We start from the raw sequence: 25,967 nt of genomic DNA on the forward strand, positions 1-25,967 counted from the left end.
AGGGACATACCTGAATTTCTCAAATTGAAAGTGTTGTTTTTTTTTAAATTTATTTTGCAACTGTTTGGGACAAATGATTACACTCCGGAGTGTGGTCTTTGTCGACGTCATTTCTGTGCGACGTTGTTGTCGCTCCACTTCGCGCTCAGACGGAGGGTTTGTTAAGGCGGAACATCAAGTGTAAGTTGTTATTGTCTCTATGCTCTATTTTTATTGCAATGTTGTGCTCTGAAAAATGACTACAATTATTTGAATTAGGGTCTTGGAGAGTATTTTTTTAGTTCAACGTTAGTCTTGAAGTTATAGCTAAGCATCGGCTAACGTTAACCACTGGTGAGACATTGTTGCGGCTTGTTTTCTTAAAAAAAAAACACCTTGTGACGAGTTGACACGGATACAATGACCGCTTTAGCCATATCTACCGGCTTGTAACGGGTAAACTGGCTAGAATTGGGATCTGTCTGTGGCAACATGAGAAAGTGAAATCACCTGTCCAAAAATGACGTTTCAAAACACACAGCCCCCATCTTCCTGGAAAAAGTGATGCTTTCAAAGCCCACACGATACCATTGATTATTCATTAGGGTTCCATGATTTCCAAACTGAACAGAAATGATCTGTTGTCATCAACTATTGACCTTTGTTGATATATGTTGTAGGGTGTATGTATAGGTGTTTCTGTGGACGGTAGTGTATCTGCTGCGGCATGGAGTCTGTGCCAGAGCCCAGGTCTGTCAGACGTTCCCCTCGCACGTCAAAGTCACCGGACAACAACGCAGCCAAAGTAAGATATACCAGAGAATAAGAGTCTGTCTACATGTCCATGATAAGAAGTGAATAGAGCTAGCCACCATCTTTAAGTAGACTCACTGCAGCTCACTGTAGGCTGTATGTATCAGGGATGGCTAACAACAGAGATCCTATTAAATTACCAAGAGAAGCTATGTCATAAACACTCAAGGTTCCAGAATGGGGGAGAAAATGGCAGCCATTTTGGTCAGGTAGAAGTCCAAACCTGTCTAATTGGAATGAATGGCAGTTGAGGCAGAATCCTGATTTTTTTTTTCTCATTTAGGAAAATAAAACAAAGGCATGTGATATATCAGACATAGGTTAACATAATCATTATCAACATCAAATATTGTCATATAATCATAAATGCAGTTTTATAAGGGGTTTATACACCGTTTCTGTATAAATAGCCTCTAACATAAGCAGACCATAAATGTCAAAAAAATAAATATTTTCTTGGGAAACTGGAAGTGCTGTTATATGATACAATATCAGTTGCATTTACATCTTGTCTCAGTCCCATCAACTGATTTTATTCAGTTCCAGGCTGTTGATTGACAGCATTTGTTTGAATGGAATGTTAATTAGAAATAAATAATGGGGTCCATTCCTCTAAAACTGACTGGCTAAGCTAGCTAACAAACATACAGTGCAGATAAGTTCTTCAAGTACATTATTTTACACCATCTTATCACAGCACTGGTAACACCATCGTTGACCGACTCCCTGTCCAACATGGCTGACTTTTGGACCATCATAAGAAGGTTCAAAACCATTCTAGTATTCTAAAACCCAAATTCTCGGTGACCCAACTGGCTGTGTAAGCTTTAACCTTACATAAACACACATGATTCAACCGATCAAGGACCTGAGAAGCAGGTACATTTACATTTAAGTCATTTAGCAGACGCTCTTATCCAGAGCGACTTACAAATTGGTGAATTCACCTTATGACATCCAGTGGAACAGCCACTTTACAATAGTGCATCTAAAAGGTAGAATCAGGTGTGTTAAAGCAGGGTTGCAACAACATTCTGCACTTCCGATAGCTCTTCAGGAGGAGGGCTTGTCACACCCCTCTGCCACAGATAAACCAGTTAGATGTGATGCCATAGTCATTGCTTTTGTTCCAAACGGTACCCTATTGCCTATGCAGTGCTTTTGACCAGGGCTCATAGGGTCCTGGCCAACAGTACTGTACTATAAAGGGATTAATGTGCTATTTAAGACACAGCTGTGGCTGTTAATGATCACCGTGTTGATGGTGGAGTTTGATCACGTTGACAGATGCCTTTAGACTCCCTGAAAGCTGCTGTTCCACACACAGACATTCACTTTACAAGACGGGGTCATTTCTTCAAACATCTTCAGTCTGTTTTTTCACTCTTAATGGTCTCCTAATCACTTGGGAGAGTTATTTTACTGGGACAACAACAACAGTCTTCATGATTGTCTGACTTCTGTTTGTTACTCACCTCTGCCTCAGAAGGAGAGCGGCAAGACCCGGAAGAAGACGAGCAACCTGCAGGAGACTCGGAGGAGAGGAAGAATGGATAGAAGTAAAGGAGAAGAGGACATAGCCAATCAACTTAACAACCTGGTACACACTTTAGAGAGGAAGCCCAAAGGGAAATGAAATGTGGGAGAAATAGTTTTACATTTGTCTAGTGAATCCAGAGAGGAAACAGTGAATCTAGAGAGATGGAGAGGAAACAGTGAATCTAGAGAGATGGAGAGGAAACAGTGAATCTAGAGAGATGGAGAGGAAACAGTGAATCTAGAGCGATGGAGAGGAAACAGTGAATCTAGAGAGATGGAGAGGAAACAGTGAATCTAGAGAGATGGAGAGGAAACAGTGAATCTAGAGAGATGGAGAGGAAACAGTGAATCTAGAGAGATGGAGAGGAAACAGTGAATCTAGAGAGATGGAGAGGAAACAGTGGAGATGTAGAGGAAACAGTAATTCTAGAGAGATGGAGAGGAAACAGTAGGGATGAAGAGAACAGTAGAGATGGAGAGGAAACAGTGATTTTCTAACATTTTAGGCTGTTTACATACTGTTTTCTGAACACATTATAACGTCATCACTCATTGTCTGCTAGTGCTGAGCGATTGACTTTCCCCCGTTATTAAACAACTAACTGACCGACGTGGTTCAATTACTTAATTTCCATTTAGTTTTTGTGAGCCCAAGTTAGTTGTAGTTTTCATGAAGCAAATATTCAGCAGAGTTCAGTGCAGAAACGTTGGTAAATAACTACAATGACCATAATCCATTGCGCCTGTTCATTCCAGCGGGGACAGACGGAAACTCTTTTAACGCCTGCTACGATCTATAGCTTAGATACACACAGACCTTATGGACCGTATGAGAGAGGAATGTACACAACACAATGAGGAGAGAGAGGGATAGAGAGAGTTTGTGAAGGTATGCCGAGTAAACTAGTTTAGTCAGACAGCTCTGCAGCATCCTTAGTCAGGCCAGTTAGATAGGATGACTAGAGACAGTACGGGGAGAACAGAGATAACGTGAGATGGTAGAGATAATACATAGTTTAGTCAGACAGCTCTGCAGCATCCTTAGTCAGGCCAGTTAGATAGGATGACTAGAGACAGTACAGTACGGGGAGAACAGAGATAACGTGAGATTGTAGAGATAATACATAGTTTAGTTTGCTGACTGCTACTGTCTGAGCTGAGATAACTTTAAGGAATCAAATAAAAACAAAGTAATATACACAACCGAAATATGTTATTATTTAGTAATTTACTATTGATGTCTACCCAGTGTAGACCTGACAGAGAATCGTTTTGGGCTTTGGAATCAACAGTAAAAAGCTCTAAAATCATCATAACGTGATTATTTCATAATACATTTCATGTAAAAAATAATAATAATCGAAAGCTTTATAGAAAACGGTTTATTTTCCAATTAATCGAACCGACTCCGAAACCGACCTCAAAAAGCACTTATCGCTCAGCACTAATGGCTATTGTTGTCGTGTGTGCTCATGTGTTGTCGTGTGTGCTCATGTGTTTTTGTGTGTAGGATCTATGTAATGAGGCTTCAGCCACAGGGACTGGTCTGGTGTTTGACAACATGTTCACACACCATCGCTGTCTCTGGGATCCCAGGTGATTGTTTTCTGAACCCTGTTCGTCTGTCTCCTTGCTGCTCCAGGTGGGTACACTCTATACAAAAGTATGTGGACACCCCCTTCACATTTGTGGATTTGGCTATTTCAGCCACTGCATGAAATGGAGCACAAAGACATGCAATCTCCATAGACAAACATTGGCAGTAGAACGGCCTTACTGAATTACTCAGTGACTTTCAACGTGACTTTCAACGTTCCAACACGTCAGTTCGTCAAATTTCTGCCCTGCTGGAGCTGCCCCCCCGGTCAACTGTTAAGTGCTGTTATTGTGAAGTGGAAACATCTAGAAGCAACAACGGCTCAGCCACACCAGCACTCTGCGGTCCCGTTCTGTGAGCTTAATTGCGTAGCGCATAAAAAATCGTCTGTCCTCAGTTACAACACTCGGTACCGAGTTTCAAACTGCTTCTGGAAGCAACGTCAGGACAAGAACTGTTCGTCGGGAGCTTCATGAAATGGGTTTCCATGGCTGGGCAGCCTCACACAAGTCTAAGATCACCGTGCGCAATGCCAAGCGTCGGCTGGAACGGTGTAGAGCTCGCCGCCATTGGACTCTGGAGCAGTGGAAACGCGTTCTCTGAGTCATGTTGCCCCAATGCATAGTGCCAACTGTAAAGTTTGGTGGAGGAGGAATAATGGTCTGGGACTGTTTTTCATGGTTCGGGCCCCTTTGTTCCAGTGAAGGGAAATCTTAACGCTACAGCATACAATTATATTCTAGACGATTCTGTGCTTCCAACTTTGTTGCAACAGTTTGGAGAAGGCCCTTTCCTGTTTCAGCGTGACAATGTCACCGTGCACAAAGCAAGGTCTTTACAGAAATGTTTTGTTGAGATCTGTGTGAACGAAATTTGACTGGCCTGCACAGAACCCTGACCTCAATCCCATCGAACACCTTTGGGATGAATTGGAACCCTGACTGTGAGCCAGGCCTAATCGCCCAACATCAGTGCCCGACCTCACTAATGCTCTTGTGGCCGAATGGAAGCAAGTCCCTGCATCAATGTTCCACTACTGGAGTGCCTTCCCAGAAGAGTGGAGGCTGTTATAGCAGCAAAGGGGGGGACCAACTCCATATTAATGCCCCTGACTTTGGAATGTTCAATGAGCAGGTGTCCACATACTTTTGGTCATGTAGTGCAACTGAAACAACCTCAAACAAGTACCCCAAACAACCTCAAACAGGTACCCCAAACAACCCCAAACAGGTACCCCAAACAACGCCAAACGGGTACCCCAAACAACCTCAAACAGGTACCCCAAACAACCTCAAACAGGTACCCCAAACAACCCCAAACAGGTACCCCAAACAACGCCAAACGGGTACCCCAAACAACCTCAAACAGGTACCCCAAACAACCTCAAACAGGTACCCCAAACAACCTCAAACGGGTACCCCAAACAACGCCAAACGGGTACCCCAAACAACCTCAAACAGGTACCCCAAACAACGCCAAACGGGTACCCCAAACAACCCCAAACAACCTCAAACGGGTACCCCAAACAACCCCAAACAGGTACCCCAAACAACCTCAAACAGGTACCTCAAACAGGTACCCCAAACAACCCCAAACAGGTGCCGCTGTATTTAAGTTTGACCTCATTTCTGATTCTGTAATTAACCGACTGGTTGTATCGAAAAGTGAATTGAGAAACTATTGTGTTGCTCTGCTTCCAGCCACCCAGAATGCCCAGAGAGAGTGAGCACTGTAATGGACACAGTGGAGAAGCAGGGACTGCTGTCCCGCTGTGTTACAGTGGAGGTGAAGGATTCTCTCACACACACACACACACACACACACACACACACACACACACACACACACACACACACAGTGGAGAAACAGGGACTGCTGTCTCACTGCGGTGAATTGATTGATTGATAGATTGAAGTAAGGGGTAGTGGAGGAACAACAAAGTCTGGTCAGCAACATCTCAGGGACTGGTGTTTGTCCACCTATCTGACGTTGAGCAGAGCTGTTATATAATGTGAACATAAAGTAGTTAGACAGGAGATGTATTTTGTTGTCCTAGTAGTCAGTGCTGTTCGCTTCTCCACAGTACATTGATATTGTAGGTATTGAACCGTTCACTGTAGTCTCACAAGTAGTCTCTCTCTCTCACCGTGTTGTCTGTCTCTCTCTCCATGTTGTCTGTCTCTCTCTCCGTGTTGTCTCTCTCTCTCCGTGTTGTCTCTCTCTCTCCGTGTTGTCTTTCTCTCTCTCCGTGTTGTCTGTCTCTCTCCGTGTTGTCTCTCTCTCCGTGTTGTCTGTCTCTCTCTCCGTGTTGTCTCTCTCTCTCCGTGTTGTCTCTCTCTCTCCGTGTTGTCTCTCTCTCCGTGTTCTCTCTCTCTCTCCGTGTTTTCTCTCTCTCCGTGTTTTCTCTCTCTCCGTGTTCTCTCTCTCTCCGTGTTCTCTCTCTCTCTCCGTGTTGTCTCTCTCTCTCCGTGTTGTCTCTCTCTCTCACCGTGTTGTCTCTCTCTCTCCGTGTTGTCTCTCTCTCTCTCCGTGTTGTCTCTCTCTCACCGTGTTGTCTCTCTCTCTCTCCGTGTTGTCTCTCTCTCTCCGTGTTGTCTCTCTCTCACCGTGTTGTCTCTCTCTCTCCGTGTTGTCTCTCTCTCTCCGTGTTGTCTCTCTCTCTCCGTGTTGTCTCTCTCTCACCGTGTTGTCTCTCTCTCTCCGTGTTGTCTCTCTCTCTCTCTGTGTTGTCTCTCTCTCTCACCGTGTTGTCTCTCTCTCTCACCGTGTTGTCTCTCTCTCACCGTGTTGTCTCTCTCTCTCTCCGTGTTGTCTCTCTCTCTCACCGTGTTGTCTCTCTCTCTCACCGTGTTGTCTCTCTCTCTCACCGTGTTGTCTCTCTCTCTCTCCGTGTTGTCTCTCTCTCTCCGTGTTGTCTCTCTCTCTCCGTGTTGTCTCTCTCTCTCCGTGTTGTCTCTCTCTCTCCGTGTTGTCTCTCTCTCTCTCCGTGTTGTCTCTCTCTCTCTCCGTGTTGTCTCTCTCTCTCTCCGTGTTGTCTCTCTCTCTCTCCGTGTTGTCTCTCTCTCTCTCCGTGTTGTCTCTCTCTCTCTCCGTGTTGTCTCTCTCTCTCTCCGTGTTGTCTCTCTCTCTCTCCGTGTTGTCTCTCTCTCTCACCGTGTTGTCTCTCTCTCTCACCGTGTTGTCTCTCTCTCTCACCGTGTTGTCTCTCTCTCTCACCGTGTTGTCTCTCTCTCTCACCGTGTTGTCTCTCTCTCTCACCGTGTTGTCTCTCTCTCTCACCGTGTTGTCTCTCTCTCTCACCGTGTTGTCTCTCTCTCTCACCGTGTTGTCTCTCTCTCTCACCGTGTTGTCTCTCTCTCTCACCGTGTTGTCTCTCTCTCTCCGTGTTGTCTCTCTCTCTCACCGTGTTGTCTCTCTCACCGTGTTGTCTCTCTCTCTCACCGTGTTGTCTCTCTCTCTCTCCGTGTTGTCTCTCTCTCTCCGTGTTGTCTCTCTCTCTCTCCGTGTTGTCTCTCTCTCTCACCGTGTTGTCTCTCTCTCTCTCTGTGTTGTCTCTCTCTCTCACCGTGTTGTCTCTCTCTCACCGTGTTGTCTCTCTCTCACCGTGTTGTCTCTCTCTCTCTCCGTGTTGTCTCTCTCTCTCACCGTGTTGTCTCTCTCTCTCACCGTGTTGTCTCTCTCTCTCACCGTGTTGTCTCTCTCTCTCTCCGTGTTGTCTCTCTCTCTCCGTGTTGTCTCTCTCTCTCCGTGTTGTCTCTCTCTCTCACCGTGTTGTCTCTCTCTCTCACCGTGTTGTCTCTCTCTCTCACCGTGTTGTCTCTCTCTCTCACCGTGTTGTCTCTCTCTCTCACCGTGTTGTCTCTCTCTCTCACCGTGTTGTCTCTCTCTCTCACCGTGTTGTCTCTCTCTCTCTCCGTGTTGTCTCTCTCTCTCTCCGTGTTATCTCTCTCTCTCCGTGTTGTCTCTCTCACCGTGTTGTCTCTCTCAGGCGAGGGCTGCGTCTAACGAAGAGCTGCACTTAGTTCACACGTAAGTCTCTTAGACTGCGTTTACACAAGTAGCCCCAATTCCAATATTTTTTGTTCGCTAATTGGTCTTTAAAAAAAAAAAGAATTGGAACCAATCAGATCATTTCTGAAATAGATGTGTTGTTGTAATTGGTCAAATGAACATTAGTGGACAAAAGATCAGAATTGCGCTGCCTGTGCCTTTTAAACTGGGTGTAGAATGCCCAGTAAAGATGTTTATATTTTCATGTGTTTGTTGTGTAAATGTGGCCTGTCGTATCTAAACAGGAAGGAGCATGTCGAGATGCCGTTTCTCATGTTCATTATTCTATATTAACTGTGTTAAATGTATTTAACAGGAAGGAGTATGTAGATCTGATGAGGTCCACTCAGCGTATGGACGAAGACCAGCTGAAGACGCTGGCTGACTCCTATGACTCGGTCTACATCCACCCTGTGAGTAACTGTTTCATTCAAACACCGATGATATCCAGAGTCGAGATAACTACAGGCACCTCCGTTAATCATTCATTGATGTCAGTGGGAGGCTTGCTAGAAAATGTGAGTTAAGAGTAAAGATCTCGAGTCAGAATTTAGGCCCCTCTGTTGTTGAGTAATCAAGACCGTGGCGGTGGTCTCTCTCTCTCTCCCTCTGTCTCTCCCTCTCTCTCTCCCTCTCTCTCTCTCTCTCTGCCTCTCTCTCTGCCTCTCTCTCACTCCTCTCTCTCTGCCTCTCCCTCTCTCTCTCTGTCTCTCTCCCTCTCTCTCTCTGTCTCTCTCTGCCTCTCTCTCTCTGTCTCTCTCTCTCTCTCTCTGCCTCTCTCTCTCTGTCTCTGTCTCTCTCTGCCTCTCTCTCTCTGCCTCTCTCTGTCTCTCCCTCTCCTCTCGCTCTCTCTCTCTGTCTCTCCCTCTCCTCTCGCTCTCTCTCTCTGTCTCTCCCTCTCCTCTCGCTCTCTCGCTCTCTCTCGCTCGCCTGCCCCAGGAGTCATATACGTGTGCAAGTCTGGCTGTGGGCTCTGTTCTGCAGCTGGTTGATAAGGTCATGACCTCAGAGCTCCGGAATGGATTCTCTGTTGCTAGGTAAAATAATGATTTGTAATGTATAAACGTGACATAACTTTATTAGTCTGAGGAGATTGTTTTAAACAGAATTATTCTCTGAATGTAACACATTGAGTTGTTTTTTTTAATTGACTGTGTGTCCAGACCTCCAGGCCACCACGCCCAGGTCGACCAGATGAATGGTTACTGTATGTTTAATAATCTGGCCATCGCAGCGCGCTACGCACAGACACGCCATCGAGTGGAACGGTGAGTCGCATCACTGATCGGTTGATTGGCTAGTTTTTTAATTGTTTATTGGTTGACAGCAGAGGTCTGATTGGTTGATTGCAGAGGTCTGATTGGTTGATTGCAGAGGTCTGATTGGTTGATTGCAGAGGTCTGATTGGTTGATTGCAGAGGTCTGATTGGTTGATTGCAGAGGTCTGATTGGTTGATTGCAGAGGTCTGATTGGTTGATTGCAGAGGTCTGATTGGTTGATTGCAGAGGTCTGATTGGTTGATTGCAGAGGTCTGATTGGTTGATTGCAGAGGTCTGATTGGTTGATTGCAGAGGTCTGATTGGTTGATTGCAGAGGTCTGATTGGTTGACTGCAGAGGTCTGATTGGTTGACTGCAGAGGTCTGATTGGTTGACTGCAGAGGTCTGATTGGTTGACTGCAGAGGTCTGATTGGTTGACTGCAGAGGTCTGATTGGTTGATTGCAGAGGTCTGATTGGTTGATTGCAGAGGTCTGATTGGTTGATTGCAGAGGTCTGATTGGTTGACTGCAGAGGTCTGATTGGTTGACTGCAGAGGTCTGATTGGTTGACTGCAGAGGTCTGATTGGTTGACTGCAGAGGTCTGATTGGTTGACTGCAGAGGTCTGATTGGTTGACTGCAGAGGTCTGATTGGTTGACTGCAGAGGTCTGATTGGTTGACTGCAGAGGTCTGATTGGTTGACTGCAGAGGTCTGATTGGTTGACTGCAGAGGTCTGATTGGTTGATTGCAGAGGTCTGATTGGTTGATTGCAGAGGTCTGATTGGTTGATTGCAGAGGTCTGATTGGTTGACTGCAGAGGTCTGATTGGTTGACTGCAGAGGTCTGATTGGTTGACTGCAGAGGTCTGATTGGTTGACTGCAGAGGTCTGATTGGTTGACTGCAGAGGTCTGATTGGTTGACTGCAGAGGTCTGATTGGTTGACTGCAGAGGTCTGATTGGTTGATTGCAGAGGTCTGATTGGTTGACTGCAGAGGTCTGATTGGTTGACTGCAGAGGTCTGATTGGTTGACTGCAGAGGTCTGATTGGTTGACTGCAGAGGTCTGATTGGTTGACTGCAGAGGTCTGATTGGTTGATTGCAGAGGTCTGATTGGTTGACTGCAGAGTTCTGATTGGTTGACTGCAGAGGTCTGATTGGTTGACTGCAGAGGTCTGATTGGTTGATTGCAGAGGTCTGATTGGTTGATTGCAGAGTTCTGATTGGTTGACTGCAGAGGTCTGATTGGTTGACTGCAGAGGTCTGATTGGTTGACTGCAGAGGTCTGATTGGTTGACTGCAGAGGTCTGATTGGTTGATTGCAGAGTTCTGATTGGTTGATTGCAGAGGTCTGATTGGTTGACTGCAGAGGTCTGATTGGTTGATTGCAGAGGTCTGATTGGTTGATTGCAGAGTTCTGATTGGTTGATTGCAGAGTTCTGATTGGTTGATTGCAGAGTTCTGATAGTGGACTGGGATGTGCATCACGGCCAGGGAATCCAGTACATTTTCCAGGAGGATCCCAGGTAGGTAACACTACTGTGTTGTTCATCTGAACCTCAGTTGCTACGGATAGAGAAAGTCTGTATCTAAATTTTCTCTAGTTATCAGGATATTTCTGTGCATGTGCAGGATTTCTTTTTACGTAGCTGAGTGCCTTCATAATGGGAATGTTTGTTCAAATCGACCGCAGGGTTTTTATTTCAGCTGTTCAGAAACATGAGGCAGAGGCATAGGCTACATCACCATGCTTCAGAAGGGGGTGAGTAAAGAGAGAGCAGCAGCTACGTGGAGGGAGGGGGAGGGAGAGCAGCAGCTACATGGAGGGAGGGAGAACAGCAGCTACGTGAAGGGAGGGGGAGGGAGAGCAGCAGCTACGTGGAGGGAGGGAGGGGGAGGGAGAGCAGCAGCTACGTGGAGGGAGGGGGAGGGAGAGCAGCAGCTTCGTGGAGGGAGGGAGAGCAGCAGCTTCGTGGAGGGAGGGAGAGCAGCAGCTACATGGAGGGAGGGGGAGGGAGAGCAGCAGCTACATGGAGGGAGGGAGAGCAGCAGCTACGTGGAGGGAGGGAGAGCAGCAGCTACGTGGAGGGAGGGAGAGAAGCAGCTACGTGGAGGGAGGGAGGGAGAGCAGCAGCTACGTGGATGGAGGGAGAGCAGCAGCTACGTGAAAGGAGTGAGGAAGAGCAGCAGCTACGTGAAAGGAGGGAGAGCAGCAGCTACGTGAAGGGAGGGAGAGCAGCAGCTACGTTAATGGAGGGAGGAAGAGCAGCAGCTACGTGAAAGGAGGGAGGAAGAGCAGCAGCTACGTGAAGGGAGGGAGAGGGAGAGCAGCAGCTACGTGGGGGGAGCGAGAGCAGCAGCTACGTGGAGGGAGGGAGAGCAGCAGCTACGTGGGGGGAGGGAGAGCAGCAGCTATGTGGAGGGAGGGGGAGGGAGAGCAGCAGCCACTTGGAGGGAGGGGGAGGGAGAGCAGCAGCCACGTGGAGGGAGGGGGAGGGAGAGCAGCAGCCACGTGGAGGGAGGGGGAGGGAGAGCAGCAGCCACGTGAAGGGAGGGGTAGGGAGAGCAGCAGCTACATGGAGGGAGGGGGAGGGAGAGCAGCAGCTACGTGAAGGGAGGGAGAGCAGCAGCTATTTGGAGGGAGAGGGAGGGAGAGCAGCAGCTACGTGGAGGGAGGGAGAGCAGCAGCTACGTGGAGGGAGGGAGAGCAGCAGCTACGTGGAGGGAGGGAGAGCAGCAGCTACGTGGAGGGAGGGAGAGCAGCAGCTACGTGGAGGGAGGGAGAGCAGCAGCTACGTGGAGGGAGGGAGGGAGCAGCAGCTACGTGGAGGGAGGGAGGGAGAGCAGCAGCTACGTGGAGGGAGGGAGGGAGAGCAGCAGCTACGTGAAAGGAGGGAGGGAGAGCAGCAGCTACGTGAAAGGAGGGAGGGAGAGCAGCAGCTACGTGAAAGGAGGGAGGGAGAGCAGCAGCTACGTGAAAGGAGGGAGGGAGAGCAGCAGCTACGTGAAAGGAGGGAGGGAGAGCAGCAGCTACGTGAAAGGAGGGAGGGAGAGCAGCAGCTACGTTAAAGGAGGGAGGAAGAGCAGCAGCTACGTGAAGGGAGGGAGGGAGAGCAGCAGCTACGTGAAGGGAGGGAGGGAGAGCAGCAGCTACGTGAAGGGAGGGAGGGAGAGCAGCAGCTACGTGAAAGGAGGGAGGGAGAGCAGCAGCTACGTGAAGGGAGGGAGAGGGAGGGAGAGCAGCAGCTACGTGAAGGGAGGGGAGGGAGGGAGAGCAGCAGCTACGTGAAGGGAGGGAGGGGGAGGGAGAGCAGCAGCTACGTGAAGTGAGGGAGAGGGAGGGAGAGCAGCAGCTACGTTAGAAAAACTAATGTGTGCGTTAATAACATATGCGCACAACGTGATCCTTTGAGGAAGAGGTTTCCGGAAGGGTGGGTGGTCGAGGGGCGTGGGCGAAAAACTCTGTTTCCGTACACATCACCAAATGTATGGCTGTCATATGATGTGAGGAGAGGAGTAATGTAATCCCCCCCTCTTTCCCTCTCTTCTTGTCTCTTTCTCAATCTCTCTCTCCTCTCTCTGGTCAGCGTTCTGTACTTCTCAGTCCACAGATATGAGGAGGGTTTGTTCTGGCCCCATCTGCCCGAGTCAGACAGTAGCGCTGTGGGCACCGGTTCTGGGGAGGGATACAACATCAACCTGCCCTGGAATAAGGTACTAGTTACTGGACTAGTTAAGCCTCATCTACCTCTGCTATCGTATTATCTCCTCAGTGTTTACCTTGTCTTCTGTTTTCCTGATGTTGTCGTATCGATACTTTATCTAGTAGTTTGTAAAATATGGTGACATTGAGGTCTGTTCTTTCCCTTTGTTCGACAGATTGGAATGAAAGATGCAGACTACGTTGCTGCATTCCAGCAGCTTCTTTTGCCTGTAGCCTATGAGGTATAGTCATTGAGATGGTTGTTAGACTTCCTCAATCTTTTGGGTTTTATATAACGTAATAGAACATAGAACATTCGAACAATGTTCTTAGAAGAATAAGAACATTCGAACAATGTTCTTAGAAGAATAAGAACATTCGAACAATGTTCTTAGAAGAATAAGAACATTCGAACAATGTTCTTAGAAGAATAAGAACATTCGAACAATGTTCTTAGAAGAATAAGAACATTCGAACAATGTTCTTAGAAGAATAAGAACATTCGAACAATGTTCTTAGAAGAATAAGAACATTCGAACAATGTTCTTAGAAGAATAAGAACATTCGAACAATGTTCTTAGAAGAACAAGAACATTCGAACAATGTTCTTAGAAGAACAAGAACATTCGAACAATGTTCTTAGAAGAACAAGAACATTCGAACAATGTTCTTAGAAGAACAAGAACATTCGAACAATGTTCTTAGAAGAACAAGAACATTCGAACAATGTTCTTAGAAGAACAAGAACATTCGAACAATGTTCTTAGAAGAACAAGAACATTCGAACAATGTTCTTAGAAGAACAAGAACATTCGAACAATGTTCTTAGAAGAACAAGAACATTCGAACAATGTTCTTAGAAGAACAAGAACATTCGAACAATGTTCTTAGAAGAACAAGAACATTCGAACAATGTTCTTAGAAGAACAAGAACATTCGAACAATGTTCTTAGAAGAACAAGAACATTCGAACAATGTTCTTAGAAGAACAAGAACATTCGAACAATGTTCTTAGAAGAACAAGAACATTCGAACAATGTTCTTAGAAGAACAAGAACATTCGAACAATGTTCTTAGAAGAACAAGAACATTCGAACAATGTTCTTAGAAGAACAAGAACATTCGAACAATGTTCTTAGAAGAACAAGAACATTCGAACAATGTTCTTAGAAGAACAAGAACATTCGAACAATGTTCTTAGAAGAACAAGAACATTCGAACAATGTTCTTAGAAGAACAAGAACATTCGAACAATGTTCTTAGAAGAACAAGAACATTCGAACAATGTTCTTAGAAGAACAAGAACATTCGAACAATGTTCTTAGAAGAACAAGAACATTCGAACAATGTTCTTAGAAGAACAAGAACATTCGAACAATGTTCTTAGAAGAACAAGAACATTCGAACAATGTTCTTAGAAGAACAAGAACATTCGAACAATGTTCTTAGAAGAACAAGAACATTCGAACAATGTTCTTAGAAGAACAAGAACATTCGAACAATGTTCTTAGAAGAACAAGAACATTCGAACAATGTTCTTAGAAGAACAAGAACATTCGAACGATGTTCTTAGAAGAACAAGAACCTTCGGACGATGTTCTTAGAAGAACAGGAACATTCGGACGATGTTCTTAGAAGAACAGGAACATTCGGACGATGTTCTTAGAAGAACAGGAACCTTCGGACGATGTTCTTAGAAGAACAGGAACCTTCGGACGATGTTCTTAGAAGAACAGGAACCTTCGGACGATGTTCTTAGAAGAACAGGAACCTTCGGACGATGTTCTTAGAAGAACAGGAACCTTCGGACGATGTTCTTAGAAGAACAGGAACCTTCGGACGATGTTCTTAGAAGAACAGGAACATTCGGACGATGTTCTTAGAAGAACAGGAACCTTCGGACGATGTTCTTAGAAGAACAGGAACCTTCGGACGATGTTCTTAGAAGAACAGGAACCTTCGGACGATGTTCTTAGAAGAACAGGAACATTCGGACGATGTTCTTAGAAGAACAGGAACATTCGGACGATGTTCTTAGAAGAACAGGAACATTCGGACGATGTTCTTAGAAGAACAGGAACCCTCGGACGATGTTCTTAGAAGAATAGGAACCTTCGGACGATGTTCTTAGAAGAACAGGAACCCTCGGACGATGTTCTTAGAAGAACAGGAACCCTCGGACGATGTTCTTAGAAGAATAGGAACTTTCGGACGATGTTCTTAGAAGAACAGGAACCCTCGGACGATGTTCTTAGAAGAATAGGAACCTTCGGACGATGTTCTTAGAAGAATAGGAACATTCGGACGATGTTCTTAGAAGAACAGGAACCCTCGGACGATGTTCTTAGAAGAATAGGAACCTTCGGACGATGTTCTTAGAAGAACAGGAACATTCGAACGATGTTCTTAGAAGAATAGGAACATTCCGATGTGATTTTCCCCATAACAGTTTGTTTGTTGCAGTTCCAGCCTCAGCTTGTCCTGGTGGCAGCAGGCTTCGACTCTGTGATAGGGGATCCCAAGGTAAGGAGAACCAAATATGAATGTTCTTTATCTACAAGTTGATGTGATACAAACGTATATTATTTCTGAAAGTTCTCGTGTGTTTTTACCCCAGGGAGAGATGTCTGCCAGTCCTCAGTGTTTCTCTGTTCTGACTCACATGCTGCTGGGCCTGGCTCAGGGGAAGTTGCTGCTGGTTCTCGAGGTAACAACAAACCACTCTACATGTCTTTATTTACAGTGGGGCAAAAAAGTATTTAGTCAGCCACCAATTGTGCAAGTTCTCCCACTTAAAAAAAATGAGAGAGGCCTGTAATTTTCATCATAGGTACACTTCAACTATGACAGACAAAATGAGAAAAAAAATCCATAAAATCGCATTGTAGGATTTTTAATGAATTTATTTGCAAATTATGGTGGAAAGTGTGGGAGAACTTGCACAATTGCTGGCTGACTAAATACCTTTTTGCCCCACTGTAGCTTCGATTACACATGCAGCCCAAATCAGATCGTTTGCCACTAATTGGTATTTTGTCCAATCACATCAGATTATTTGTCAATAATTGGGCAAATGAAAATGATTCTGCTGCCTGTGTAAACGGTGAGTTGGGGTCGGTTGAGTTGGCTTCCATACCACATTATATATCTACGTTAACTGCGTGTGCCCCCACTGTTATGGTTAAAGTCCATGTGTGTCGAATGAAAGATCTGTTTCATAGAGTTATATTGAGTGACGTTGATGCCGCTTGTTTCATGTTTTCAGGGAGGATATAACCTTCAGTCCACAGCAGAAGGGGTGTGTGCCTGTCTGAGGTCACTATTGGGGGAGTCCTGCCCCCGCTTGGGGTCACCATCCATCCCTAGTGACAGTGCCCTGAAATCCATCTCCAGGTCTATCTCTGCTCTGTACCCTTATTGGACCAGTCTGCAGGTACTGGGTAAGTACTGGAGAACCCCTTATAACCCCTTATAACCCATTCATTATCCCTCATAACCCATTCATAATCCTTCATAACCCCTTCATAATCTCTTATAACCATTCATAATCCTTTAAACCCCTTCATAACCCCTCCATAATCCCTTATAACCATTCATAATCCCTTATAACCCATTCATAACCCTTTAAACCCATTCATAACCCTTTAAACCCATTCATAACCCTTTAAACCCATTCATAACCCTTTAAACCCATTTATAACCCCTTTAAACCCATTCATAACCCTTTAAACCCATTCATAACCCCTTTAAACCCATTCATAACCCTTTAAACCCATTCATAACCCCTTTGAACCCTTTCATAACCCTTTAAACCCATTTATCGCCACTCATAACCCATTCATAACCCATTCATAACCCTTTAAACCCATTCATAACCCTTTAAACCCATTCATAACCCTTTAAACCCATTTATCGCCACTCATAACCCATTTATAACCCCTCATAACCCATTCATAACCCATTCATAACCCTTTAAACCCATTCATAACCCTTTAAACCCATTCATAACCCTTTAAACCCATTCATAACCCCTTATAACCCTTTCAAAAAACCTATCACCCATTCATAATAATTCATAACTAATTTATAACCATTCATTACCCCTTCATAAATTTGTGGATTATAATCCATTCATATCCCCTCTATAACCCCTTCATAACCTATTAATAACTTCTTCATAACCTCTTCATAACCTCTTCATAACCCATCATAACCATTCATGTCTGTGGTTTGTCTCCAGAGGGAGGGCCTCTATCAGACAGCGACCCCCTGAACCCAGCCCTGACCCCAGCAGAGAGCAGTGAGGAGTTAGGTGAAGAGCTCTGTGAGGAGAGAGGAGACAGCCTGGACCTAACCACGGGCCTGGTGTACGACCAGAGGATGATGGAACATCACAACATGTGGGACAGGTGAGAATCAATCAAAGACACAAGAACATGTGGGACAGGTGAGAATCAATCAAAGACACAAGAACATGTGGGACAGGTGAGAATCAATCAAAGACACAAGAACATGTGGGACAGGTAGGAATCAACCAAAGACACAGGAACATGTGGGACAGGTGAGACACTGAGGTCCTGTCTAGAAACATACACCCCTCCCTGGAAATGTTGAATGTACTGTATGGAAATGATGTTATTTGGTTGTTGGCAGCCACCACCCAGAGCTTCCCCAGAGGATCCAGCGTATCTTCTCCCGTCATGACGACCTGGGCTTGGTGTCCCGTTGCCTGAGGATACCGGCTCGACTTGCCTTAGAGGAGGAGCTGGCTCTGTGCCACAGGTAACTTCTACCAAGAACAAATGAAAGATATATGACTATTACTGGTCATATAGGGTTATTACTGGTCATATAGGGTTATTACTGGTCATATAGGGTTATTACTGGTCATATAGGGCTATTACTGGTCATATAGGACTATTACTGGTCATATAGGGCTATTACTGGTCATACAGGGTTATTACTGGTCATATAGGACTATTACTGGTCATACAGGGTTATTACTGGTCATATAGGGTTATTACTGGTCATATAGGGTTATTACTGGTCATATAGGGTTATTACTGGTCATATAGGGTTATTACTGGTCATATAGGGTTATTACTGGTCATATAGGGTTATTACTGGTCATATAGGACTATTACTGGTCATATAGGGTTATTACTGGTCATATAGGGTTATTACTGGTCATATAGGACTATTACTGGTCATATAGGGTTATTACTGGTCATATAGGGCTATTACTGGTCATATAGGGTTATTACTGGTCATATAGGGCTATTACTGGTCATACAGGGTTATTACTGGTCATATAGGACTATTACTGGTCATACAGGGTTATTACTGGTCATATAGGGTTATTACTGGTCATATAGGGTTATTACTGGTCATATAGGGTTATTACTGGTCATATAGGGTTATTACTGGTCATATAGGGTTATTACTGGTCATATAGGACTATTACTGGTCATATAGGGTTATTACTGGTCATATAGGGTTATTACTGGTCATATAGGGTTATTACCGGTCATATAGGGTTATTACCGGTCATATAGGACTATTACCGGTCATATAGGACTATTACCGGTCATATAGCACTATTACTGGTCATATAGGACTATTACTGGTCATATTACATATAGGACTATTACTGGTTATATAGGGTTATTACTGGTCATATAGGACTATTACTGGTCATATAGGGTTATTACTGGTCATATAGGGTTATTACTGGTCATATAGGGTTATTACTGGTCATATAGGACTATTACTGGTCATATAGGACTATTACTGGTCATATAGGGTTATTACTGGTCATATAGGACTATTACTGGTCATATAGGGCTATTACTGGTCATATAGGGTTATTACTGGTCATATAGGGCTATTACTGGTCATATAGGGTTATTACTGGTCATATAGGGTTATTACTGGTCATATAGGGTTATTACTGGTCATATAGGACTATTACTGGTCATATAGGGCTATTACTGGTCATATAGGGTTATTACTGGTCATATAGGGTTATTACTGGTCATATAGGGCTATTACTGGTCATATAGGGCTATTACTGGTCATATAGGGTTATTACTGGTCATATAGGACTATTACTGGTCATACAGGGTTATTACTGGACATATAGGACTATTACTGGTCATATAGGGTTATTACTGGTCATATAGGACTATTACTGGTCATACAGGGTTATTACTGGTCATACAGGACTATTACTGGTCATATAGGGTTATTATTGGTCATATAGGGTTATTCCCGGTCATATAGGACTATTACTGGTCATATAGGGTTATTACTGGTCATATTGGGTTATTACTGGTCATATAGGACTATTACTGGTCATATAGGACTATTACTGGTCATATAGGGTTATTACTGGTCATATAGGGTTATTACTGGTCATATAGGACTATTACTGGTCATATAGGACTATTACTGGTCATATAGGACTATTACTGGTCATATAGGACTATTACTGGTCATATAGGACTATTACTGGTCATATAGGGTTATTACTGGTCATATAGGGTTATTACTGGTCATATAGGGTTATTACTGGTCATATAGGACTATTACTGGTCATAGGGTTATTACTGGTCATATAGGGTTATTACTGGTCATATAGGGTTATTACTGGTCATATAGGACTATTACTGGTCATATAGGACTATTACTGGTCATATAGGGTTATTATTGGTCATATAGGGTTATTACCGGTCATATAGGGTTATTACTGGTCATGTAGAACTATTACTGGTCATATAGGGTTATTACTGGTCATATAGGGTTATTATTGGTCATATAGGGTTATTACCGGTCATATAGGGTTATTACTGGTCATGTAGAACTATTACTGGTCATATAGGGTTATTACTGGTCATATAGGGTTATTATTGGTCATATAGGGTTATTACCGGTCATATAGGGTTATTACTGGTCATATAGGGTTATTATTGGTCATATAGGGCTATTACTGGTCATATAGGGTTATTACTGGTCATATAGGGATATTACTGGTCATATAGGGTTATTACTGGTCATGTAGGACTATTACTGGTCATATAGGGTTATTACTGGTCATATAGCGTTATTACTGGTCATATAGGACTATTACTGGTCATATAGGGTTATTATTGGTCATATTACATTTTTACATTACATTTAAGTCATTTAGCAGACGCTCTTATCCAGAGCGACTTACAAATTGGTGAATTCACCTTCTGACATCCAGTGGAACAGCCACTTTACAATAGTGCATCTAAATCATTTAAGGGGGGGGTGAGAAGGATTACTTATCCTATCCTAGGTATTCCTTGAAGAGGTGGGGTTTCAGGTGTCTCCGGAAGGTGGTGATTGACTCCGCTGTCCTGGCGTCGTGAGGGAGTTTGTTCCACCATTGGGGGGCCAGAGCAGCGAACAGTTTAGGGTTATTACTGGTCATATAGGACTATTACTGGTCATATAGGGTTATTACTGGTCATATAGGACTATTACTGGTCATATAGGACTATTACTGGTCATATAGGGCTATTACTGGTCATATAGGGTTATTACTGGTCATATAGGACTATTACTGGTCATATAGGGCTATTACTGGTCATATAGGACTATTACTGGTCATATAGGGTTATTACTGGTCATATATGACTATTACTGGTCATATAGGGTTATTACTGGTCATATAGGACTATTACTGGTCATATAGGACTATTACTGGTCATATAGGGTTATTATTGGTCATATAGGGTTATTACTGGTCATATAGGGTTATTACTGGTCATATAGGACTATTACTGGTCATGTAGAACTATTACTGGTCATATAGGACTATTACTGGTCATATAGGGTTATTACTGGTCATATAGGGCTATTACTGGTCATATAGGGCTATTACTGGTCATATAGGGCTATTACTGGTCATATAGGGTTATTACTGGTCATATAGGGCTATTACTGGTCATATAGGGTTATTACTGGTCATATAGGGTTATTACTGGTCATATAGGGTTATTACTGGTCATATAGCGTTATTACTGGTCATATAGGACTATTACTGGTCATATAGGGTTATTACTGGTCATATAGGGTTATTACTGGTCATATAGGGTTATTACTGGTCATATAGGGTTATTACTGGTCATATAGGGTTATTACTGGTCATATAGGGTTATTACTGGTCATATAGGGTTATTACTGGTCATATAGGGTTATTACTGGTCATATAGGGTTATTACTGGTCATATAGGGTTATTACCGGTCATATAGGACTATTACCGGTCATGTAGGGTTATTACCGGTCGTACGGGGTTATTACCGGTCGTACGGGGTTATTACTGGCCAGAATACTGTCATAGTTGTGTATCTACTGTGTCTGTAGTGTGTTGATGTGTCTGTAGTGTGTTGATGTGTCTAGTGTGTTGATGTGTCTGTAGTGTGTAATGTGTCTGTAGTGTGTATCTACTGTGTCTGTAGTGTGTAATATAATGTTATTTATCACATGCGCTGAATATAACAGGTGTAGACTTTACTGGGAAATGCTTCCTTACAAGCCCTTAACCAACACAATTAAAAAAGGAAATAAACAATAATTATGCTACCTACAAGGACTGTCAGTACTGAGTCAATGTGTAGGGGTACGAGGTAGCTGAGTTAATATGTACATGTACAGTGGAAGTCAGAAGTTAACATACACCTTAGACACATACATTTAAACTCAGTTTTTCACAATTCCTGACATTTAATCCTGTTAAAAATTCCCCGTCTAGGGCCTCCCGGGTGGGTCAGAGGTTAAGCTGGCGCTGTACTGCAGCGCCAGCTGTGCCATCAGGTTCACGCCCAGGCTCTGTCGTAACCGGCCGCGACGCACAATTGGCCGAGCGTCATCCGGGTTAGGGGAGGGGTTGGCCGGTAGGGATATCCTTGTCTCATCGTGCACCAGCGACTCCTGTGGCGATCCGGGCGCAGTGCGTGCTAACCAAGGTTGCCAGGTGCACGGTGTTTCCTCCGACACATTGGTGCGGCTGGCTACCCGGGTTGGATGCGCGCTGTGCACCATTAACAGAGTAGCAGCTGCGTGTGTGTGTCGTTAATGTAACAACAAATAAACATGGGGGTCAATGTAAATTGTCCCGGGAGCTATGTGATGAATTGTTTGTCAGTCTGATGGCTTGGGGATTGAAGCTGTTCAGGAGCTTTTTGGTCCTCGACATGGCGCTCTGGTACCAATCACCGTGCGGTAGCAGAGAGAACAGTTTATGGCTCGGGTGGCTGGAGTATGTTTTTGGGGGGTAGGGGGCTTCCTCTGACACCCTCTGGTATAGAGGTCCTGGATGACAGTGAGCTTGGTCCCAGTGATGTACTGGGCTCTACGCACGTCCCTCTGTGATACCTCGGATGCCAAGCGCTTGCCATAATTGATTTAGATTTATTTAACCTTTTGTTTTAACTAGGCAAGTCCGTTTAAGAACAAATTGTTATTTACAAAAAACCAAAAAGGCAAAAGGCCTCTGTAGAACTTATTGAGGATGTGAGGATGTCCATGCTAAATCTTTTCACGCTTCTGAGGGGGAAGAGACGTTGTCGTGCCCTCTTCGTGTGTGGACCACGATAGATGTTTAGTGAGAGAGGAACTTGTCTGTGATCAGGCCGTTATGTCGTTGGCGTAATAACGGCGTTGGAGTCGTGCGCGGCCTTGTAGTTGTGGCTGAACAGGAAGTACAGGAGGAGACGAAGCACCCCCTGACGGGCCCCCGTGTTGAGGATCAGCGTGATGGATGTGTTGTTACCTACCCTCACCACCTGGGGGCGGCCCGTCAGGAAGTCCAGTTGCAGAGGGAGGTGTTTAGTCCCAGAGTCCTTAGCTTAGTGATGAGCTTTGAGGTGCACTATGGTGTTGAATGCTGAGCTGTAGTCAATGAATAGCATTCTCACATAGGTGTTCCTCCTTGTCCAGGTGGGAAAGGGCAGTGTAGATTGCCTCATCTGTGGATCTGTTGGGGCGGTATGCAAATCTGAGTGACCAGGGGTGTCTAGGATGATGGTGTTGATGCGAGGCTTGGCTCCCCATGATGTCACCAGGGCTCTAATAGGGGGCAGACGAGGAATGTCTGTCCATCAATACTGCTAGAATGTCTCCTCACTGCTCACACAATGCCCTCGTCGTGTCCATCTCAATGGCACAGGCCTGATCAGAAGTGACAGGACAGCCCAGCCTTTCAAACCTTTGCATGACTACAGATGTGAGTGCTGCAGGGCGATAGTCATTTAGACAGGTAACCTTGGTGTTCTTGGGCACAGGCGACTATGGTGGTTTGTTTGAAACATGTTGGTATTACAGACTGGGTAACGTGTACATAGTATTTAATGATCTGGAGGATGATGTGCTCATAATGCTCTTTGTCTGTTTGTTTCCGGGGTGAAGCCAAAGCCACATGTCCACATTGCGTGGACAATCCGTAAAAAAAATATTTTTTTCAATAATTATTATTTAAAATGTTGTAATTCTTTGAATGTGTCTAATCTATGTCTGTAGCTTGGAGCACATAGCCAAGATCAAGGCCACAGAGGGGATGAAGACGAGGGACCTTCACAGACTGGGAGATGAGTACAACTCTATCTTCATCAGTACTGAGAGCTACAGGAGCGCCCGGTTGGCCGCTGGGGCCTGCTTTAATGCAGTACAGGCTGTTCTGACGGGACAGGTTGAGCATTACCTCCATCACGTTGACCTCTAACCCCGCTGTGTCCAGTAAATGTTAAATGTTAGGCACTCGGGCTGCCTTTTGTGAGGACATAGTTTCCTGAATTAATTACTTTAAAGCCGCAAAAATGCTGTTGCGAAGCTTATATGAAAGACTTTACGAAGGGTTTTTAAATTCCTCGTAAAGTCTTTGCAAAGTGATGTTTGTTTGAAAGAGCATAGCCTTCTATTAGTCAACATGGTTGTATTATCAGACTTAGGGTTACACAATTCCCCTAAACTTCCCCCAAGTACCCAGCATTCCAGGCTGTTGGAGTCCTGGATTTCATTTACATTTACATTTAAGTCATTTAGCAGACGCTCTTATCCAGAGCGACTTACAAATTTCCTGATTATTCCTTCCTGATTCCGGGTATTTTCCAACTGGGATTTTTTGGAAAACTAGGGAATTCTGGGGGGAAGTTCCTGGATTTTATCAGACTGTTGTATGCCCCCCCCCCCCCCAGGTCCGTAATGGCGTGGCCATCGTGCGCCCCCCCGGACACCATGCCGAGAAGGACGCTGCCTGTGGGTTCTGTTTCTTCAACACCGCCGCCCTGACTGCCCGATACGCCCAGTCCATCTCCCATCAGCCCCTGCGGGTCCTCATCCTGGACTGGGATGTTCACCATGGCAACGGAACACAGCACATCTTCGAAGAGGATGACAGGTACCTAGCCGTGCCTGTTCCATATCTGGTGCACTGCTTTTGACGAGGGCCCAGAGGGGTTCTGCTGCTTTTGACGAGGGCCCAGAGGGGTTCTGCTGCTTTTGACGAGGGCCCAGAGGGGTTCTGCTGCTTTTGACGAGGGCCCAAAGGGGTTCTGCTGCTTTTGACGAGGGCCCAGAGGGGTTCTGCTGCTTTTGACGAGGGCCTAAAGGGGTTCTGCTGCTTTTGACGAGGGCCCAGAGGGGTTCTGCTGCTTTTGACGAGGGCCCAGAGGGGTTCTGCTGCTTTTGACGAGGGCCCAGAGGGGTTCTGCTGCTTTTGACGAGGGCCCAGAGGGGTTCTGCTGCTTTTGACGAGGGCCCAGAGGGGTTCTGCTGCTTTTGACGAGGGCCCAGAGGGGTTCTGCTGCTTTTGACGAGGGCCCAGAGGGGTTCTGCTGCTTTTGACGAGGGCCCAGAGGGGTTCCGCTGCTTTTGACGAGGGCCCAGAGGGGTTCCGCTGCTTTTGACGAGGGCCCAGAGGGGTTCCGCTGCTTTTGACGAGGGTCCAAAGGGGTTCTGCTGCTTATTCTCTCCTCTTTTACTCAATTGGAAATTATGGGATGAGTATTTTTCAATTGATTCATTTCAACTCTGGTTCTCATGTCTTCCCAGTGTCCTCAACATCTCCCTCACTAACTCCAACCCTCCCCTCTCTCTATCCAGTGTCCTCAACATCTCCCTCACTAACTCCAACCCTCTCCTCTCTCCATCCAGTGTCCTCTACATCTCCCTGCATCGCTACGAGGATGGGACCTTCTTCCCTACTTCCGAGGACGCGCACTACAACAGAGTGGGCGAGGGGAAGGGAGCAGGGTTCAACGTCAACATCCCCTGGAACGGAGCCAAGATGGGCGACGCGGAGTACCTTGCAGCCTTCCACTCAGTGGTCATGCCCATCGCTAGAGAGGTACAGTATCCTTCCACTCAGTGGTCAGGCCCATCGCTAGAGAGGTACAGTATCCTTCCACTCAGTGGTCAGGCCCATCGCTAGAGAGGTACAGTATCCTTCCACTCAGTGGTCAGGCCCATCGCTAGAGAGGTACAGTATCCTTCCACTCAGTGGTCATGCCCATCGCTAGAGAGGTACAGTATCCTTCCACTCAGTGGTCAGGCCCATCGCTAGAGAGGTACAGTATCCTTCCACTCAGTGGTCAGGCCCGTCGCTAGAGAGGTACAGTATCCTTCCACTCAGTGGTCAGGCCCGTCGCTAGAGAGGTACAGTATCCTTCCACTCAGTGGTCAGGCCCATCGCTAGAGAGGTACAGTATCCTTCCACTCAGTGGTCAGGCCCGTCGCTAGAGAGGTACAGTATCCTTCCACTCAGTGGTCAGGCCCGTCGCTAGAGAGGTACAGTATCCTTCCACTCAGTGGTCAGGCCCGTCGCTAGAGAGGTACAGTATCCTTCCACTCAGTGGTCAGGCCCTTCGCTAGAGAGGTACAGTATCCTTCCACTCAGTGGTCATGCCCGTCGCTAGAGAGGTACAGTATCCTTCCACTCAGTGGTCAGGCCCGTCGCTAGAGAGGTACAGTATCCTTCCACTCAGTGGTCAGGCCCATCGCTAG

At 45.5% G+C, this 25,967-nt stretch overlaps 1 protein-coding gene across 2 annotated transcripts in view; it reads left to right on the top strand.

Annotated features, from left to right (window-relative positions):
* Positions 1 to 69: 69 nt before the first annotated feature.
* hdac6 (histone deacetylase 6) overlaps positions 70 to 25,967 on the top strand; it is a 43,302-nt gene continuing 17,404 nt past the window's right edge. Inside the window, exons 1-20 of one of the 2 annotated variants that reach the window (XM_064922020.1) lie at positions 70 to 180; positions 660 to 784; positions 2,282 to 2,392; positions 3,842 to 3,927; positions 5,629 to 5,713; positions 7,917 to 7,957; positions 8,295 to 8,391; positions 8,918 to 9,015; positions 9,142 to 9,246; positions 10,695 to 10,763; positions 12,825 to 12,951; positions 13,117 to 13,182; positions 15,404 to 15,463; positions 15,558 to 15,647; positions 16,206 to 16,380; positions 17,181 to 17,349; positions 17,594 to 17,722; positions 23,487 to 23,655; positions 24,161 to 24,363; positions 25,119 to 25,311. In XM_064922020.1, coding sequence (XP_064778092.1) covers positions 707 to 784; positions 2,282 to 2,392; positions 3,842 to 3,927; positions 5,629 to 5,713; positions 7,917 to 7,957; positions 8,295 to 8,391; positions 8,918 to 9,015; positions 9,142 to 9,246; positions 10,695 to 10,763; positions 12,825 to 12,951; positions 13,117 to 13,182; positions 15,404 to 15,463; positions 15,558 to 15,647; positions 16,206 to 16,380; positions 17,181 to 17,349; positions 17,594 to 17,722; positions 23,487 to 23,655; positions 24,161 to 24,363; positions 25,119 to 25,311 — 2,151 coding nt within the window. In that variant the 5' untranslated portion in view covers positions 70 to 180; positions 660 to 706. Of the gene's footprint in view, positions 181 to 659; positions 785 to 2,278; positions 2,393 to 3,841; positions 3,928 to 5,628; positions 5,714 to 7,916; positions 7,958 to 8,294; positions 8,392 to 8,917; positions 9,016 to 9,141; positions 9,247 to 10,694; positions 10,764 to 12,824; positions 12,952 to 13,116; positions 13,183 to 15,403; positions 15,464 to 15,557; positions 15,648 to 16,205; positions 16,381 to 17,180; positions 17,350 to 17,593; positions 17,723 to 23,486; positions 23,656 to 24,160; positions 24,364 to 25,118; positions 25,312 to 25,967 lie in introns of both variants that reach the window. The other variant, XM_064922019.1, reaches the window with a different exon arrangement.

Source organism: Oncorhynchus masou, chromosome 18 (genome assembly GCF_036934945.1).
Source record: "Oncorhynchus masou masou isolate Uvic2021 chromosome 18, UVic_Omas_1.1, whole genome shotgun sequence".
Lineage (NCBI taxonomy): Eukaryota > Metazoa > Chordata > Actinopteri > Salmoniformes > Salmonidae > Oncorhynchus > Oncorhynchus masou.